The 19,949-nt window shown below is 38.0% G+C and overlaps 2 protein-coding genes across 2 annotated transcripts in view; both read right to left on the reverse strand.

The window, feature by feature from the left end:
- The window catches only part of fap (fibroblast activation protein, alpha), a 15,003-nt gene extending 11,872 nt beyond the window's left edge, over positions 1 to 3,131 (reverse strand). The window contains exons 1-9 of the mRNA XM_042494533.2: positions 2,995 to 3,131; positions 2,724 to 2,805; positions 1,537 to 1,626; positions 1,328 to 1,422; positions 1,156 to 1,230; positions 960 to 1,012; positions 770 to 842; positions 386 to 506; positions 139 to 293 (exon numbers count right to left, since the gene is read on the reverse strand). Coding sequence (XP_042350467.1) covers positions 139 to 293; positions 386 to 506; positions 770 to 842; positions 960 to 1,012; positions 1,156 to 1,230; positions 1,328 to 1,422; positions 1,537 to 1,626; positions 2,724 to 2,805; positions 2,995 to 2,997 — 747 coding nt within the window. The 5' untranslated portion in view covers positions 2,998 to 3,131. The remainder of the gene's footprint in view (positions 1 to 138; positions 294 to 385; positions 507 to 769; positions 843 to 959; positions 1,013 to 1,155; positions 1,231 to 1,327; positions 1,423 to 1,536; positions 1,627 to 2,723; positions 2,806 to 2,994) is intronic.
- On the reverse strand, positions 2,873 to 18,128 carry ifih1 (interferon induced with helicase C domain 1). Its single transcript, XM_042494536.2, has 16 exons — positions 17,565 to 18,128; positions 17,076 to 17,250; positions 16,831 to 16,947; positions 15,337 to 15,402; positions 12,814 to 13,031; positions 11,963 to 12,173; positions 10,689 to 10,906; positions 8,884 to 8,985; positions 8,661 to 8,784; positions 8,338 to 8,553; positions 6,936 to 7,192; positions 6,683 to 6,832; positions 6,370 to 6,531; positions 6,085 to 6,275; positions 5,873 to 5,966; positions 2,873 to 4,353 (listed from the first exon to the last, which is right to left on the reverse strand). The coding sequence occupies exons 1-16, from the start codon at positions 17,997 to 17,999 to the stop codon at positions 4,156 to 4,158; spliced, it is 2,934 nt and encodes a 977-aa protein (XP_042350470.2). The 5' UTR covers positions 18,000 to 18,128; the 3' UTR covers positions 2,873 to 4,155.
- Positions 18,129 to 19,949: the final 1,821 nt, after the last annotated feature.

A 19,949-nucleotide genomic window follows, 5' to 3' on the forward strand; every position in this document is an offset into this window, starting at 1 on the left:
GGTGATAAATAATTGTATTGCATGAGAGTGTGAGGAGGATATATTATGTATAGTGTGACATATATTTGTGCTATATACATAAATACTGACTACAGGGAAGAGTATTGCATGTTTACGAAAAGCACATGAACGTCCTACCTTTGGGTATGGAACAGCCACTGTTTCAGGATACTGGTCAGCTCCAAACCAAGAGAACTCCACTTTGTGAACTTCTGTATCATTAAACTCCGCATAGGCCAAGAATTTTCCACTTGATGACCACCATATGGCTCCATTTGATGCAAACACTTCCTCTGAAATATTTGAAAGAAAAAATCTTTAACCATCATCCTTAAAGAGATGTATGCAGATGCACGTCTCTAAAAAAATACAGTGAGTTACTTACCCTCATACACCCAGTCAGGAACACCATTAAGGATCTCATTCTTTTTCCCGTTGTAGGTCAGCTGTACAGCTTCAGCAGTGACATCAGATTTGAAGAAAACGTTGTAATCTGAGACGTAAGCCTGCAAAGGAAAATGTAGTTATAGTTTTTAATGATCTTAATTACAAATGTAGTGCATATCTGCACTCAGACTAACAGCTTTACTTCATCAGATGCACTTAATAGCAGAATGTCATATTTATTTTGCTAAATGCAACCTTTCCAATGTAGCCTCACATGCCAAGGCAGCATATTTCAAAGTCAGTGGTGCTGAACCAGCTGTAATATTGTTCATTTCAACTGAATGTGATAACAAGGGTGTACAATAACATGATATAAACTTACATATTGGTTTCCTGTTGGGGCAAAAGCAAAGTATTGCACAATAGGTGGGAGATTCACAGGCGAAACAAATGTTCTGGAAAGAAATATGAAAAATAATTGAGAGTGACATCAAGTGAATCGCTACCCTCATGTGCCTGTCCCAAATGATTATAAATGATGTTCTGTATCACCGTAAAAGGCAACAACTTACGAACTCTCTCTGTCATAGATGGAGTAAGAGGCTGTGAATGAATGTCTCCATTTCTGTTGGATTGCAAACACAAAACACATTTTCAGACTTTTGCAAAACCACAACTAAAGGTATAGCTATTGCAAAAAACAAACACACAGACACATAAACACACACACGCGAAGTTAACTAGAAACATTCAGTGGGAGTTTCTCACCTTTGTGATATTGCTTTCAAAAGCGATGTATCTATAATCGCCTGACAACATGTAATCTTTGGCATCTACTTGGGCCTGCAATGAAAATTATTATGGAAACATTAGTATATAATGTGTGTTATTATTGAAAAACTTATGTTTATTGTTATAAACAAAAACAAAAATATATTACAAAGGTTGAATTGCTCAGATATAGTGACTGCTCATTTGTTTCAGCATTGTGGAGGAAGATATTCCCGTCTACTTCTTTATGCAGATACTCCTTATCTGCAGACATAAAGAAAATCAATATACTTTTGAGAGGTTTGCACAGAATGTGAAGATTTATATATTATCTTGCCCAAAAGAACAGCCTGCAGGTTATGTGCCCAGCGGTGATACCTGATATCCAATACAAACTGTAGGATTTCCATCTAATGGTGTCGTTGAAGTAATCTTGGATGGTGAATGGCCTCTTGGTAACGCCAGATTCTGAAATGATGCACACACCGCATTTAGGGCTTGTTGCCATCAGTGATATCAGTGCACATCAGTCAGTTCAGGACAGTCATTTTAAAGGAGACAGATATAAACGAAAGAGACACAGATTTCGTCATTTGCTCTATCTATGACCTGCTGTTTTCTATGGTAAGTCAGAAATACATCACTTCAACGTTTAATGATATAACTAATGTTTTGAGGAGAAATAAGTTTTGTGCTACAATGGTTGTTTTCTACAGTAGTAGATTCTGAAGTAAATAAGTAGCCTAAGAAAAATACGTTGTTGGGATGGGGGTTAAGTAAAAGCAGTGATACTGTAAAAATACTCTGTTACAAGTAAAAGTCCTGCATTTAAAATCTTACTCAAGTAAAAGTACAAAAATATTAACATTAAAACATACTTAAGGTTCCAAAAGTAAAAACACTTACTATGCAGGATGGGGCTTTTCAGTTTTATATGTATTTTAATACTAGAATTTACTTAATGATGCACATTATGATATGTACATCACTTAAATGTTGCAGCTACAAGGTGGGCTCTTTTAACTGCTGGGTAGCTTTACCTATAATATAAAATAATAATCTATCAATCAATATTAATATGAATCTGTAAAATAAGAAGTTACTTAAGTGATCAAATAAATATAACTCAGGGAAAAGTGCAATAACTGCCTCCAAAATGTAAAGTGCAAAATTGTACCAAGTGCAGTGCTTAAATTAATGAAGTCATTCACATTTCACCACTGCAGAAAACAAAAATATTGCTGTCAGATCAGAAATGAAAACTGATGACACGCATTCATCTGTGCGTCACGCGGTGGCGCTATAACGTCCAGAAGCGCCCTATAACACTGATTATCCACCTAAGAGTCACTTATAAATCATCATATTTAAATATATATAAACACGTTTATAAATAAAACAAAACAAACGGATAACAAAGAAAAATACATTTTGACAGCAAGAAAACAAATATCATCCAAACCTGAAATAGGAGCCATGCGCAAAAAAAGTCTGTAATACTTGATTGGCGCACACACACACACACACACACACACACACACGGACAGGCCTGCGCTATTACTTACTGCTGAAATAAACCGCAGGGATCGTTATTAACGTGATGACGACAGCCGCCCCCACCACCCCCAACAGCACCTTGTTGCAGCCCTGTGAAAGGTGACACAAAAGTCTCATAAATATCGTCCTCTTAAAATCACACAGCACAAGCTGACGCTGCAGGTTCTGTAGTCATTTTATTCCCAGCATTGAGCTACACACTATCCACAGTAAGTAATGTACCGTTTTATTTGTATTTTACTTTTCCTCACTATTCAAACTGATAAATGGATTACTAACCATCACGCAGCAGAAGTCGCCTTGAAGATCTCAGTCTTTAACAATCCTTGACGGTCGATGGTGTGAAGATTAAAGTGACTTCTTGGACAAGCAGCCTGGTTAACATACTCTCATACAAACCCCCCCAAAAAACCCGAAACAATGGCTTTAAACTAAATATGGCAACATGAGAAAACCGAACTCAGTCCTACTTTTAGTTGAAGCAGCGCTTCTCACACTTCCCGCTGCATTCCTGTGAGGAGTCCGACACCAGACAGACAGAGATGCCTCCCTGATGTGTGCACAACTTTCCAAGAGCGCACAACTTGCTGGTATTTAGGAAGTGGCTTTTTCACCGACGGCGCAAGTCATTCCCTCAAGAAATGTGAGAGCAGAAGTCGGCTAGAGTTCGACATATTGCGAAAATGCAGCAATAAAAGTGTTGAACAAGTAGGCTAATTAGTCACCTTTTTTTTATATATAATTATTTTGGTTAATTGTTTGAATGTAATTTCAAAATAAAAGTATTAAAATCAGACAGTGGACACAATTATATATATGTATATATGTGTGTATATATATATATATATATATATATATATATATATATATATTTGCAATATAACTTACACGTTTGTGCACGCCCCAGAAATTCGAGTGTCTATTTGTATGCATAACAATTCTTAACAAATACATCTAAAAATAGCATCAGTGACTGACTCAACAGTTGGATTTAATGGAAAATCACCAGCACCTGTTTGTCTGCATGTGTGTTGACAGGTGGGCTCTGAGGGGCTATCACAGGCTCAGTGGCTTCAATCTCATGAGACCACAGGAGTTTGAGAGGAAAATCTTCTTCCCAGTTCATTTTGTAACAGTGATGTACACTTTTATGATCATTACTGCAGTAAATTCAATATGTAATGGTATCCGATACACCAACATCCCAAAACAAGATGAAATAAACCTTTCCCCTATTAAAATGATAAAAATACTGTGCATGCTTTGGGACAAACTTAAATCCACCACCATTAATGATTCCAGATATTGTTGCACTGTAGCACTCAGAATAAACACGCATTTACCAGTGTGAACAGTGATTCATACTGTGCAAGTTGAAAGATAAGAATGCAACAAAAATGTATGTTTTTGCGATTATGGGTGACTTGAAGCAGTTTTGATTCATTCATCATCTTCATCATCTGAGCTCTCTGCCACACGACCTGCATGTTCAGTGTAGTCAAAGGCAGGAAACTTGATGGGGAGCTCACTCCACTTGGTGCATTTGCTGATCTTCTTTCCATTGTATGTCACCACAAAGTTTTTCACGTGGAGACAGGGGCAATCAATGCCTTTGTAAAGCATCATGGAACCCCATCCCTGCAAATCAGACATAAACACATGAAAAAGATAATAAACCTAACACACGTAGGTTTTTACAAGGAAGTGAGCAAAGGCTTGTTCAGTGACAAAATTAATTTATGCCATCTGTGCCCCCAGCTGAAAAAAAATAAGTTGAATAACCACCAGAAAATGAGTACATGTGGCAGTCATGGCCTTAAATAAAACAATATGGAATAATCTGGTGATCATTAAAACAATGGAAGCACATGTCCGTCAGTTTGATGAAAAAAAAAAGCCCGTTATGTCATTATGTAGAGAAACGTTATGTAGAGAAACGTTTTTGATTACTTTGTATTACAAAGTAATCAAAAACGTTTTGAAAATTACTTCATTATTGCGTTGCGAAATAATGACTCAGTATTTCAAAACAATGCTTTGGGATTTTTTTTTTATAAAACTGAGAAAAAAGGCGGTAGGATTTAACAAGTATTCACTTCATACTTATGCTGTTTACTGCATATGTCCAATAGGCATTCTGATTTTGTTTTTCTTATTTTTAATTTTATTTATTTTCCTTTATTTTCTTTTATTTGGCATATTTGAAGTAAAGATCTAATTAACTCACGCTTTCTAAATAACTTAGTTAAGTGTGGATGACTGGTCTTATTTCCCACTTTTCTCTCATTGTGTTTCAAGGAGTACTTCACCCAAAAAATGACCATTTGTATATCAATTACTAACAACATGTTGCCTTGAATTTGTGAAGAAAACACTGTTTTTCCTGCATGCCTCCATGATGAACTGAGATTCCAAAAACAACAGCACAACTATATCAAAACATGAGTTTAGGAACTCACAATTCATGCAATAAAATCCAAGCCTCATTTGTCCATTCGTATGCTCAGTACTTTAGAACACATGCATTTCACTAAATCCTTACTGTTTAAAACATGCCAGTACAAACAGTCTGATGCACGGCTGCTGAACTCTTCTCAAGCGGAGCTCATACGCATGCGTGTGTTAAGGCACGTTAAGGGTGTGCTACTTTTAAGCAGAAGTGTTTTATATTGTAACATTTTAGTGAAAATGCTTGAGTTTGGGAATTATAATGTATATAACTGATAAATAAGAGCTGGATTATACAGTAAGAGTTGTGAAAGTTTATAAATGGATGCTTTGATATAGTTTTGTCGCTGTTAAATGCGGTCCCCTAATGACTTCACTTCACGAAGACTGTTTGGCTTTTTTGATTCTCCATTGCCCACGGAGAGATGTAGAAAAAAATAAAGTTTTCTTTACAATTAAAGTAACGTGATGAATAACTGACAAACAAATGGTTATTTTGCAGGTGAAGTGTGCTTTCAAAAAGAGAGCGGTACATCAATACAGAAACTAGTCCCTCTGAATGTTGCCATGATGCATGCAGCTTTATATTAGTGGACAGATATAAAAGTGGTAGCAAAACTCTTATCAAACCTTCAGCAAGAAAAAGCAAGTAAGTGTATTTACCAAAATGTCCAACTTCAAAACAGCCAACGTTATTATATACATTTACCTGCCCGCATTCTTTGCATGCTATGAGGTAATTGGTCTCATAGTCCAGAAGCCGCTCTTGAAGAGAAGGGTTTTCTCTCAGAATGAAAAGTTTACTGTGAAGAAAAGGGTCAATATTTGAGTTGCTTTTGGACACATTTGCTAATTGAAATCCTGGCACACAGTTTATACATCACAGAATAATGCAAAAATCAAATAAACTGTAATTTGTACCTGAACTGTGTCGTGACGTTGACTCTGTGCATTTTTTCGATGATCTGGATGTCCTCGCCGGTGCAGACATGTTTGTTGCAGCTTCTGCAGCTAAACTTCACTTCACCCTTCTCATCCTGCATTTTTTTCTGCTTCTTCTTTGTTATTCTCACCTTCTCCTCCATTATAGCCTGCATCTGAAACTCTAAGATCTGATGAAATAAAAAAAAAAACAAAACATCACAGCAATTTTTTTTTACATGGCAATGTTGGTTTCAGTTTAAGTGTTTTTTGAAGTGAACATACCCGTTTGTCATAGTCTGCTTGATCTAAGGCTCTGATTTTGTCAATGGCTTTGTTCATCATGTTAATGCGGTACTCATTGACACACTCCTTCTCAGCCACACCAGAGTTCTTCACATCGACCAGAGAGTAACTGCTGTCCTCAGCTCTCGCTCTGCCTCGAGCCTGCAAAAAGGTAAAGACAGAGTCAATAAGCAACCACTTTCTACTTTTATTTTACTTTAATACAAATGTATCATGGTGCATTTATTAGTGGACATAGAAGTGATAACTGTTTATACACGTCATTACACATTTAATGACTGACGTCACTGACCTGAATCATAGCGATCTCATTGGTCACAAGGCCGTATCGGATAACGAAATTGCACGCTGCTATATCCAAACCTTCCTCTGCCACTGTGGTAGCAATCAGCAAGTTGACTTTGCCCTTGTGAAACTTGTTCAGTACGTCCCTTTGCTCCGCCTGATTAACACAAATTTGTAACGAGAAGGTTAAGTATGAGTTGGATTTGAGGTGTTAGGATGCTTGAAGCAAATGTGCTGCAGTTTGTTGGATGAGCACTCACCGATGTCATAGGTTTAACAACACTCTGGTCTCCTCCTCCAATCACATGTGAGGCTTTCACGCCAATGTCAGCAAACTTGGGGTTTTCCTGAATCCACTGACTAAGAGCAATAGCGCTGCGACGTGTTTTGGTGAAAATGATCCCTCTGGCCTCCTCCCTGCTGCTGAACTCATAAAGAATTTTGCTTCTTAGTTTTGCCAGGCTGTCATTTTCATACTCTGAATGCTCTGCAAGCCTCTCCAGCTCCTTCTTGTTGTCTGCAAGAGTGATGACAATGAACTGCGGTCAACTTTTTGTAATATTTTAGAGGTTAAAGAAACAGTTCAACATTTTGAGCAAAGCATTAATTCACTTTCTTGTTAAGAAGATAGATACAATTCTAATGTCTGTCTGGTACATATACCACTACAGCTCATAGCCAGTAAGTTTAAAAGACTAGAAGAAAGGGGATGAAGCTGGTCAAATCTTCTTCCCATCACATCTAAAGCTTACTAAAACTGACATGTTATATCTTCTATTTTTGAAGTAACCCGTTCTTCTCACATGCCTCCACAGTGAACTAACAATCCGAAAACAGAGAAAATTCATGGTAAATGAAAGTCAGAGGGGGTTCACGTTTAACAGCAAAACTAAATGAAAACATTGATTGACAAACTCTCTCACAATGCATGCAATATAATCCAAGCTTCATTTATCCAGTCAACGCTCAGTGCTCAAACGTGCATTTTTTGCTATAACATTACTGTTAGAAAAACATTCACATTAACAGGCACGAATGAGTAGCGTACCTGAGCTGTTTATGTTAAAGTATTTTAAATATTAAGGGTTTTGCAAATTTGCATGTTCAGGAATTACTGAGCATACAACTGGTTAAATAAGGCTTATTATATTTCATGAGTTCTGTGAGTTTTTAAATTTATGTTTTTATCTGGTTTTGCTGTGATCCCCTACGGCCCTTTTCGGATTCTTCACTCACCGTGGAGGCATTTAAGACAAACAAAGTTTTCTTCAGTGAGTAACTGATATACAGATGATCATTTGGGCAGTGAAGTTTGCCTGTAATCTGTACACACAAAAAAAAAAGAAAAAAAGACAAGTGTGGTTGCACAGAGGCCTCCTGAAATTAAGTAGTTATTACCGTTGCATTAGGCAATCGATGAAGAATTCAGGAAGTTACCCATGAAACCACAACTGGTTTTACAACTCTTTTTCCAGTCTTTATGCTTCGCTAAGCAACAACTATATTAACAGATGTGAGAGTGGTTTGGATCTTCTATCTAACTCTTGGTAAGAAAGCAAATAAGCTTTTTTGTCAAAATGTCAAACTACTGGGTTAAAATGCTACAACACATCTAAAGTATTGATATCAGGTCAATGGGGCTGTTTTCCAGCACTACAATACCTTTAAACAAATTGAAGAGGAATCTCTCAGTAGCTGTGATTTGTATGGTCTGCTCCCCGTCTGGTGTTTTCTTTTTCTTTATCTCCTCCTCATGGTATTTGTTCAGGAAATTGAAGGCATCACGCATGCGAATGGTGTTGCAGAGATTCAGGCCCTCACTGTACTGTCGAAGGTGCTCTGCGCAAACCCGCACTTTCTGATCCTCCTCTGTTGCAGCTAAAATTGATTGAGGCAACTTTTTAGTTTCAAGACACCAGGTAATTTCTTTCAAAGCTGAAGCGGGATAAACTATCCCTGAAGATGAGCATAAAAATTGCTCTCACCTATTCGCTCTTTTTGAATAACCCACTGTTCATAATTCTGAGAGCCAAGGTCAGAAGTTGGGCTCAGCTCGGCATGAGCATGAATGGCATTCATGATGTTCTTGATTACATCACCAAAGGGATCCTGAAAAAGATACAAACATATTAAACGCTTAATGCCATTCCTTAGAGAGAAGGTAGCAAAAAGCAACCATGAGGCCATGTCTAGTTTTTGAGTAAATACCTCTTTTCTGTCTTCAACGATTTCAATGATTTTCCTTGGTTCCTTTTTGTATTCCCCTAGGCTCCCTGTCATGATTTTGGAAGCATCCAGGTTTGCACAAATCTATGAAAGAGACACACAGATTTATATGGTTGGAATTTATCAAAATCAGACATTTCCATCTCAGTGAAACACACTATTTCTACTAAATGTCTGCATGTCAGACACAGAGCTAAAGCCAAAAAGCTGTTTTTAATTTTGAGTTTTGTGGATGTAGGAAACTTTATGGCTGGTGTGTGTGTATGTGTGTGTGTGTGTGTGTGTGTGTGTGTGTGTGTGTGTGTGTGTGTGTGTGTGTGTGTGTGTGTGTGTGTGTGTAGGTGTGTGTGGTACATTGGAAACAGCTTGGCTGGATGAACAGGGAGAAACTGGGGCAGGGTTTACATGGAAACAAAAGACGAAAAAGTGAAACTGAAACAAAGAAAATTATGTTTATGGTGCGGTGAATGTTCTTGGTGTGTACACAACTGAAGCAACCATTTTAAAATATATCTAATCTAATCATTACTTTTTTAAAGCTTGACTTTTGTTAAGCGTATCCACAAAAGAGGGTAATTCATCTCTTCCGTGATTTTTAAAGCCATAATCTCTAGTGAGGTTGATTTCCTGTTTTGCTGATCCTGTCGAATGTATGAGCTTAAACTGGTTTGACTGGATGGAGACTGGCTGAACTGACATTTGCCATTATGACTGGCAAAATAACGCAGCCTATATCAGCAACCTGTGCTGATGGCCGATGGTGCTAAATCCAACTTGTATTGCATTATAATAAACAATATACCAATGTGATTCATTTCTGTACTTGTTTATAAACAGATTAACAGAGCCTCAAGTCTCTGACAGGAGGTGGAGGCAACATGAATCAGATCAAGTTTCAGTAGAAGTGGGAGGGGCAGAGCTGCACATGCAGTGTTTTTTCACTTGAACGTTAAGGTGTTGGGGTGACGAGAGGAGACATGGCCAAGTTATTCTCTTATGAAAATTAAAACTGCACAAATATGGAAACATTCTGGATTTGAGAAGAGGCGTCCTAACTGGCTGCAAGCAGGCAGTAGCACTGTGTTTAGAGCTGCCTGGTGCACGCTTTGAAAGCACCAAAATGGACAGAGAGCGGCTAATTCTTGAAGCTGAATTGAGGAATTACCCACAAAATGCCTATCACTACAAAAAAACAACAACATGGTTAGCAGCTGTCCTGAGGTAGTTCACCGGGGAGCTGAAAGTTCAAGGTAAATTGTCAACACTAATAACAAGCTAGGTGACTTGCTGTTGACTATATTTATGTGAAACTCAAGTAAATATCACAATATAAAATGTATATGTTTTCTGTTTGAAAAAAGTAACTTCACAAACTTAAGGCTACTCGCCCATCTTTTAAGTGGGTATCCTCTCTAGTCTGATCCGCAGCAGCTGACAGCTATGTGTTTTTTTTACATGTGATGAGGTGCATATTTAATGTATTCAGTGTGGACAGAGAGCTCTGATGTTAAGTAATGCGATGTGATAATAGTTGAACGCTTGTTTGCTGTTAGGACAGGGTATCTTTATGTTCCACTCTGAAGCGGCTGCCTGAGCCATGTATGTAAGATTCAGTATACCGGTCCAATCTAGCTCTCAATATCAAACTGGTTTCAAACTCTTTACACTGGCTCAACCCTAATAGTCTCTGGTGCTTTTATAAAGTGGATTACAATAAATTGTCAAGTGTAGCTAATATGTGCTTTTGTCTACGTAGGTGTGGGCTGGAAGCTGAACATGATACTTACACGCAGTATGTGCTCCTCAGCTTTCACCAGTACCGTGGCTTTCCCGACCCCTGGTGAAGCAGTCAGGCCGAGGATCTGAGGGAGGGGCACGGCCTCCTTCTGCTCCTTCTTCAGCCTCCTGTTCTTGTGCTTCTGCTTAAGGTAGCGCATCATTATGTGGTTGTAGACTTCTCCTTTCTGAGTGTGGTGACACTCATCTATTACGATCAGTGTCAGATCTACATGAAGAGAAGACACCCAAACATATAAATTAATGTACTGTACAGTATGTGACCCAAAGCAGTCTTCAGTTTGTAAAAAAGTAACAGGAGAAAGGAAAAGTAAAGGAGAATTACAAAGAGGGGAATTTTTGAGTGTTTTTCTTTGGCAGAATATTGTTTAGTGAGATTACTGCTTCCTTTGTTAAAACAATTTACACTTCTGCATCTCTCACTGTAACATTATCATGGAGGGACTACAATTTTGTCAACCAAGCAGTGCTATTTATACGTCATTTATTTGTGTTTCTTAAATAAATAGAGGTGACTTTTTTCGCACAGATTATAACATCTTTCTGTATGAGAGATCCTCCCACACAAACCAGCACTTTTCTAGGAACCTGACGCAGCAGTTTAAGCCACACAATAACATATGCTGGAAAACTTCAAAAATAGCTTTTCTTATTTTTGCATTTTACACAAGTGTGAGTGAGTGAGGTGAATTTTAATCATTCACACGTACAAGTTTAACCAGAGTGATACAAATGTGTCCCCGGAGAGGAAAAAAAAAAGAGTATGGAGGAGTGGCAGCTTGATGTACTGTGGGTGATAGAAGCTCTCATGAGAATTTGATCAGCCACACACTGATGGCTTGAACAGACGTGTGGCCTGGAAGGCAGGGGATAGGGAAAAAAAAGAGAAAAAAAAGGACACGCTCTCAGGCATTTCAACAAACAGCATATGTTCCACTGAGGTGGCTATTCCACCTTGGACTGGTGAGTGCCAACAAGAGTGAACAGCAGAGCCGGAAGACTTTGACAAGATCCTGTCAGGTATCATCAGGGGAGATGTTATGAGTCCTCCGGGTGGCTTTCTATTCCAAAACCTGTCAGTGTCTGTGGTTTAAGCCTGGACAGATTTTTAACTCAAGGTTTTAGGAAGCCTTTTTTTATGTTGTTGTTGTTGTGACCTTATTTTAAATGCTGATTTGCTTTTGAGTGGTGATCAAATTCACTAAAAAGGAAAAGTTATATACATTCTTGTGTTGAATTCTATGAGTTTTTGTAAAAATCATACCGCTCAAGTTCACTCCTTCATCCTCTCCTGTGTTAGACCTCTCCAAGTAATTCTCAAGGATCTGGGCTGTGCAAATGATGACATCATTTTTCTTCACGATCTCTGTGAAAGAGATTTTCAGCTGGCAGTCTCCGCTGACTCTCTCCACTTTATACGACTGCTTCAAATACGGCAAGAACTCTGCGGAATAATGCTGCTCAACGAGGGGAACCTGCAGAAAACCCGAGCACATTCACTTTTATGATGTTGATGCTACAAAGTCAGGAAGTTCAACAGAAATATACCTCGTTTTAACAAAAATGAAGAAATACCTGCATTGTTTGTATTACTACAGAGCTGTTGATGATTTGAGGGTATGTTTGTTTATGATCACAATTACTGCTGTTACAACTTTGTTGACTACATTAGTCGAGCCATGGTTTAGGAGATTTTTGTAACATGTTGTTAAAAGATCAGGATGAGACACGCCCTTTTTGTTTCAGAAACAGGATTAGGTAAGTTTTTGTTCTGTTCTGTTGAAATAATCACTATATTCAGTTGCAGTCACATGCAATCACTATTTCCCAAGCAGTTTTGAAACTTAACAGAATAGTTTAGGGCTGGAAATCCTTTAATCCAAAAAGGAGTAAATGTGGTCTTCTGCAGCGCAGGGCAAATCACACACATGCCAGATAGTACCAAAGTGCAGGGAAATATCTAAAACCTATGGCATGTAATTTGTGGTGAGCTGACCCACATCTGCAAATTGACAGAAAGATAGAATGCTTTCTTCGGATTTTAGCAGGACAAAAGTAGGTCAACATAATAGTGCACAGGCGTAAGTCAGGTATACTAGACTTGGGCTTTTGTACCTTATTCACCAGGACAACCACTTTCCCTGAACGCCCCTCAGCCCTCCTGTGGTCCAGATGGTTTTTGGTAATATAAACTGCAACTCTGGTTTTACCACTTCCTGTCGGGAGGCATATGATGATGTTTTCCCCCTCTAAGGCAGGTCTAGCGACAGCCATCTGATAATCTCGAAGAACAATTTCTTCTTTTCCTGGGCTTCTGGCTGCTGCCACCAGATCTGTAATGCAGAGCAGAGGATCAGATAAACAGAACTTACTGTCGGTGTCAGCAACCCACAATTACAGGCATGACCAGCAGGAAACGATTGTCCTTGTCATTGTTTGGGGTTTTGGTCCTGTGGTAGAGAGTTTTCTTAAAACTGCCATTAAAATGCAAAACATACTGTATGCATGTGCACTAAATTCATGGAATATGTTTTACATTTAAAACATTTACACTGAGCATTCAGACTAAACCTAGTATTGACTGAGTTACTTATGAGAACATGTTAAGTGAAAAGGGAAGGTAAAATAAGCTTGAGCTTCATCCTACACCTTATTGGTCTATATTCTTTGTTTTCCTTTTAATGTAATGCAATGCTTTTTCATAATGTATTCTTTATTATGTCCATTCCCTTTTGGAAAATTGTTAACAAGAACCTAAATAATTTACAACTATACTTTAACCCTACTTTCATTGTTAGTCCAATAACTGAACTCAATTTAACATCAATATGAGATTTTGACCATTTTTTCATTCTTCTTAAAATTAATTCTTGAGAGACAGCCATTCTCTTGTCTCAGCCTGATCCTCATTCAGGATCTGATCTTTATTTACCTGAAAGAATCTGCTCAAATGAATCAAAGTGATCAAATTAATGCCTCAACTGAGTACTTTATCTGTGCTCAAACTTGTCTCTCTCGAGAAACCTATGAGCACAGCAAAATAACTCCTGCTGATTTATTCTTTTTTCCTTATTTCTCCCAGGTGTAGTTAGGAAACAGGTAGGAATTAAGTCATCTCAAACAAGAAGATGATTTATTTCTTATAAGACAAAGAAATGACTATTGAGAGGCACTTTTGTACCATTTTTGCTTGATCTGTCATTGTTACCATAACAAAAACTATTAAAACACAAAGTCACATTGAAAGGATGATTTGGGGCAGTTTCTCTGCATGCTTACATCTGCTTGTATTGATCAATCATTTAGATTTTCTCACGCTGCTTGGATCATTTCATCACATGCCATTCTAATAATATTTTCCCATTCTCAAGGTCTACTGTGGCAGCATTGTGTTTTATTCCTGTTTGCAAGGACAGAAGAATTATTATGATCCATTTCAGTCAGACTTAAAGTCTCTGGCACGCTATGACTCATTTGTTCTGTCTAGGCAGGAGATAAAACATACATGAGTAAGACACCATGCACGATATTCATGTGCCCCCACCCCCCGGCTACCTTCAACGCGAAGTTCCACATTTCCCCTACTTATGAGTTCAAACCCCCTGAAAGTTTTAATTTTCCCTCTCAGACGTGGTATGCCAGAGGTTAGGGTGCTGTTTCAAGCATCAACATGGAAGTACATACACATCTGTGCCGATGGAGAGATAGAGCTTTAACAACAAAAAGAAGTAAACAGAGTGGTCTGTTTGGCCCCCTGAATTTTACGAGCTGTTCCCACACGCTAAACTTATTAGAGCAGGAAAGTCAACAAACAGCTGCGTTTAATGACGTTACAATAAGAACAGAAGACCCACAGGCTTATTTTTCAGTCTGATTCAGTGTAGTCATGAAATTAATTTCTGAAGAACCACAAATAATTCTGCATGTACAACTTGTTTCTGAGTCTGGTCAAATCATTTTATGTTTAAACATTTCTATGTAAACTGCACTCTGGCCAGCCAGTCAGTTTTGTGGCATTATTCACATTAGTGAGCCAAACTGTACTGTAACCTAATATTAAGAAAATAAAGACACTTCCTCTGTTAATTCATATCATATAATTGTTTCCAGTGTCTCATTAGTCCTCGTGCCTCTCCTTATGTGCCACGTCTCTGCTCTGGGTTGATTATCCCGAGAGCAAATGTTTATTATGTGAATGCAATGTCAGAGAGACATGATGCAGTAGCTTTTGAAATAATCGAACAAAATGAGGCTGATATATTCCCCACTTTACACAACTTGAATTAAACTTTTTCTTTACGTTACTTTACAGAGTCAGCATGTGGTTTTCATTTGAAGCGCTGGCTCCGCTCTGTCCTCTCTGACCTCTATGTGGTTCATCATGGTACACACATGGATCATATTCTTTGATGTCGAGCAGGAAGAAATGTTCCACTTGCAACACGTTCCAAACGCACTCTGTCTTTATGTTACTATAGGGCGTATATCTGCACATCCAGCGGACATTCCTTCACTATGACTTGAGTTTGGTTTTCATGTGTGGTCTACTGGGACCAGAACCAGAACGAGTTTCTTAGATTACTTTGAATATGTGAACACTGACAGTATCAAGGGTGAGTGAAGGTGAATCAGTCCTACCTGGGCGTGTGGGCTCCAAGCTGTTTGCCCGTTGTCTGGGTTTAGGGCTCGCTCCTTCGTACAGGTCTAAAAAGAAAGCAAAAAGACATAAAGGAGCAATATATAAAAATCACAGTCGAGAAAGGCTACAAATTGTGTTCACTGTGCTGGGAGTACCAGCAACCAGCAACTTTTGCACATAAAATTGAAAGTGATCTACATGGACAGACACTACTCAGGATAAGTGAGAAGGTACACCAACCCTTTGCTTTATGGGACCCCTTTTCTATCATTTAGTAAACTGACGACCACTGACTAAGAGGCATACTATATGGATATTTCATATTATATTCAATGCAGAACAATGACAGGACAGAACAATTAATAAACGACTGGATTAATTTTTAGCTTTTTATACAGCTCTTTGTATTATGTTTTTAAACAGCCATGCATACTTTATAAGCTTGTGTTTTCATGCACTGGTTCCCAAACTGGGGCTAGCAGGCCCGACTAGGTGTCCCCAAAGCTTCACATGGTGTCGCAAGACCTTCTTGATTTTTTAAATTTTATTTTAAATTTAGATTTTTTTCAGCTTTTTTAGCTTTATTGAAAGACATGCAGCAACGGGCTGAGGTCAGACTCACAGGGGCTGCCTTGTACATGGGGTGCCCGCTCTACCAGATGAGCTGCTGTACTGGGCACCTCAGGCCTTCTTGACTTTAAGGGGTTTAAGAAGGGGTTTCTTTCTGTGCAGTATAGTAGATCAAATTGTTATTTTTAAATTATAGCTTATCTTTTAAGACAGAAACTGCTCTGGCAGGATAAGCTCATGGTTAGGACCTGAACACAGGCTATATTTACAAAGCCGTCACTCTGATAAACGGCCTCGTTCTGCTTTAGAGTACAACTATACAGTTAAACAACCGAAGAACTGACAGAACAACAGATACATTTAAAGGAGAGGAAAACACTGAATTTGTCAAAAAGAAGCCTATTAAAAATGTATGACTGGTAAAAAAAGTACAAAGAATCATATGAAAAGTTCCTAAAAGTTTTGTAAATTTCATCTCCGTTGATAATCTAACTAATTTGCTCTTGAAATTGCTTGTTTACACTGCAGCCATTGTGCCCACGATTAGTTTAAATTAGTTTATCAGTTATCCTCTATTGTTATTGTTATGCATCAGTGGTATAAAAAAAAAACTATAGTTTTTTCAGGAGTATCTGCACTAACTTGAGGTTTTTTTTTGGTTTTTTTTTGAAAATTTGTCAACTTTCACTTTTCCCTCACTCCATTTATAGCCTTTGTTTTTATTCAAGTATGATGTATGCTCCATTTTTAAGGTGCGGGTATGTTAGGAGGAAATAAACTTCATAATTCTCCAAATTCTGACTGTATATATATATATATATATATATATATATATATATATATATATATATAATGTACACACACACACACACACATATATTTATTTTTTTCACTGATTGTCGAGCAGAGATGTTCTGTAAGACCTGCTCCATCCTGAGGTCCCTCAGTTATGCTGATCTCCATTGGGCTATCAGGGCTTTCAGCTGCTGCTGGAGCATCACTTCCTGCAAGTTCATCTTTTAGGGAAGGAAGACTGTCATCTGAGTCAAAAAAAGAGAAATAAATAAATAAATCACACTTTAGCAGTATTTATGGTTGATAACCAACTTTTTTTTCTATGCCACAAGACTGATTAATGACATTTCCTGTAATAGGTGTGTCTAGTCACCTTTCATCTCACAGTCAGTGCATCCTCCAGTCAGCTCGTTCAACAGGTCCTTGTGTTCAGTCTTGCGCAGAACATCAAGAAATGTTGAAAACCATCCAGCTTGACCTCTCACGATACATCGCAGAAGTTCACGGGCTCCATTCCTGTTTCCGTTGTTTGCTGTTTCAGTTTTAACCTACAGCATGGGCGTAGTAAAAATATGTGGAATATGCAATCAGAGTAAAGTACAGTGCTCTACAAAAAGTGCATTTGTCTGCCATCTAGCGGTCAATGGCTGCAAACACATCTACTAGAACTAAGGATTTCAAGAACTTAAAAAATACACACATTGAAGCTGTTTTCATACGTGTTGACCATTTGTACTATACATTTACGGTGGATGCATTGTTTCAGACATTCATTGCTCTCTTGGATCATAGCTGGTCAATTCCAAATAATGAAAACATAATCAGTAGATGTGACAGCTCACTTTTGCAACAGTGTACTCACAATCTCAGAGTCATCCTCGGTGAGCAGGCCTTTAGAGAAACAGTCGAGGCGCACTTCCTCAGTATTCATACCCAGAAGACTCGGGGAAAGTAACTGAACAAGTCTAACATTGTAATCATTCTCTGCCTCCTCTTCAGGTCTGGGGGGATTGACCTCCATGTATTCCGCAGCAGCTGCACATCCTGACTGTATCAACGCGTCAACAAATGCCCTGAACCAGCCAGGCTGGTGTGGCTTTTTAATGACGGCGGAAATAAGATGCTCTGTGGCCAATGAATTACCTAGAGTCCTCGCCTTTTGTCTGATCTGCTCCTTTTGATCTTTTTCGATAAAATGCACATAATCCAGAACCCGCTCCACAACAATATACTGTCGCAGCCTCGGTCTGTAGCATTCAATCAGACGCACATTCACTTCATCGTCCTCTGAAGCCATCGCGACTCACTGAACGCTGATCACAGTATACCGTGTAGTCTGGCTCCAGCGCAGATAAAAACAACTGGCAAAACAAAAAATGATGATTCACTGTAGCAAGGAAACCGAAACTGTTTCACTTTCATTTCTTCCAAACTGAATGAATGAATTTGTCTGGTCGCTAGATGTCAGTATTTGGACATGATATGCAGGTCTTTACAACTGACTATAACATATACAGCTGTACATTGACGCAATTACTATAGCCTACATTAGTACAAATTCGAGGTACTTGTACTGCACTTGGGCATTTCCCTTATATGTAACTTCATACTTCTACTCTACTACATCTCAGAGGTAAAAAAATGTAAGTTTTACTGCACTACATTTGTCTGATAGCTTAAAATGTTTTCACATGATTTTTTTTTAAATAATTTTTTTAGTTTTTAATAGTTTTTTTTTAAAACCCCTTCTATCTAGTGAAAACATTTTTTAAATTATTGTATTTTTCTTATGGACTCTTCTTAAGTTGATTAACTATTAAAAACCATAAGCTTATTCCAAGACTTGAGATGTGCTATCTTTTCTTTTTTTTGTAATAAGCTTACTGGATTTTTGGTAGGCTATAGGACTCCACTGAGAATCCTATTGTTGAAGCACAACCCCTTTATCTGAATACAGTATTTAAAACCCACGTTGGATATGTTGGAAAATGCATAGTGTTGAGGTTACTTTTTAAATATACTAGTTACCCTGTTAAAAGTGGAACATGTAATGTAACTATTTTAATTACATCACTAAAGTGATGTATTTTTTTACATTTGATTACTTTTCTAACATGCATTTCAAAAACTTTCAAAATTACGTTGAAAAATGTACAAATAGCCTTTGCCAAAGAAAGGGAAAAGGCATTTCTGCACAGCAAAAAAAAAAAAAAAAAAAAAAAGCAATGCAACAGAATGACTGTTTCATTCTGCATATAAAACTTTTAGCCTGCTGAAAAATTTGGATTGTAACCCCTTTAGTCCCCAACATGCATTGTCACAAAACTGCAAACAGGACTACTTAACCATTAAGATTAGATTATTTTTTTTAGGGATACGTGGTTCTCATAGGACAGCGATGCTTCAAACATATGATAATCTTACAGAATGACGCATTGGTGAAGACTGTAAACTGCCCAACATTTTTTAAAAGTGTTGGAATTAGCGCAACCTTACACATCTACAACAGTAAAATGCAGCATACACAATAATGCAGCAGTAATGTTAATCTAAAAGTAAAGTATATATTAACAAAACAAACTATTTCCGTGTTATTTGTATTTTAAGTTATTATTAGATCAGTATTAAATTCAAAACTGAGCAGGGTTTAAGATCCAAAATCTGTCTCAAGGACAAAGGAAATGTAGCAAAAACCACCCATTAAAGGCCACTTTTTGATAATAAAAATGGGTCCTGTGCAGTATCTTAGCTGTTCCTTGGACTGCACTCTTCTGGACTGAGATTTCAGATGTCGTTCCTGGAATCTGCTGAAGCCACTGTCCCAGTTTGGGGGTGAGGTGTATTATGCTCTGTTTGCTTATCTTGAGGTCAGAGGTCTAGGAATGATTACGTCTCGGAGTCAGATGAGTAAAATATTGATACTAGGCTTACATGACATGGACTGTGGCCCTTGGGAGTCATTTTTGTGATTAAAATACAATAGGTGAGGAATGTTTACTGATGAATGTATAGATGCTTGTACCTATATAAGAGATATGCATGAGTTGTAAGAGAGAGATTCACATTGGTCCCGAATCTTCTCCCAGGTAGACCATGGTGCCTGGTGGATGCTGAACTTTGTTGTAATAAATTAATTCTTATGCAACCAAGTCGGTGTCAGCGGCGGTTCCTTCATCAACTACACATCATTACTACTTAAGAAACAACGACAGGGGTTTATGCTCCGATCACCACTAGCAACACTGCT

This window comes from Plectropomus leopardus, chromosome 10, assembly GCF_026936395.1.
Source record: "Plectropomus leopardus strain MGB_pleo_1.0 chromosome 10, ASM2693639v1, whole genome shotgun sequence".
Taxonomy (NCBI): Eukaryota; Metazoa; Chordata; class Actinopteri; order Perciformes; family Serranidae; genus Plectropomus; species Plectropomus leopardus.

Bases quoted from the DNA above. Each gene is read 5' to 3' on its own strand.
- ifih1 (XM_042494536.2), bottom strand. From the start codon at position 17,999: ATGGCTTCAGAGGACGATGAAGTGAATGTGCGTCTGATTGAATGCTAC. The intron at 8,785-8,883 runs GTATTTACTCAA...TATCTTTTTCAG, and splicing joins TCGTTGAAGACAGAAAAGAG to GATCCCTTTGGTGATGTAAT. The intron at 4,354-5,872 runs GTAAATGTATAT...TCTGATTTGCAG, and splicing joins CATGCAAAGAATGCGGGCAG to GGATGGGGTTCCATGATGCT.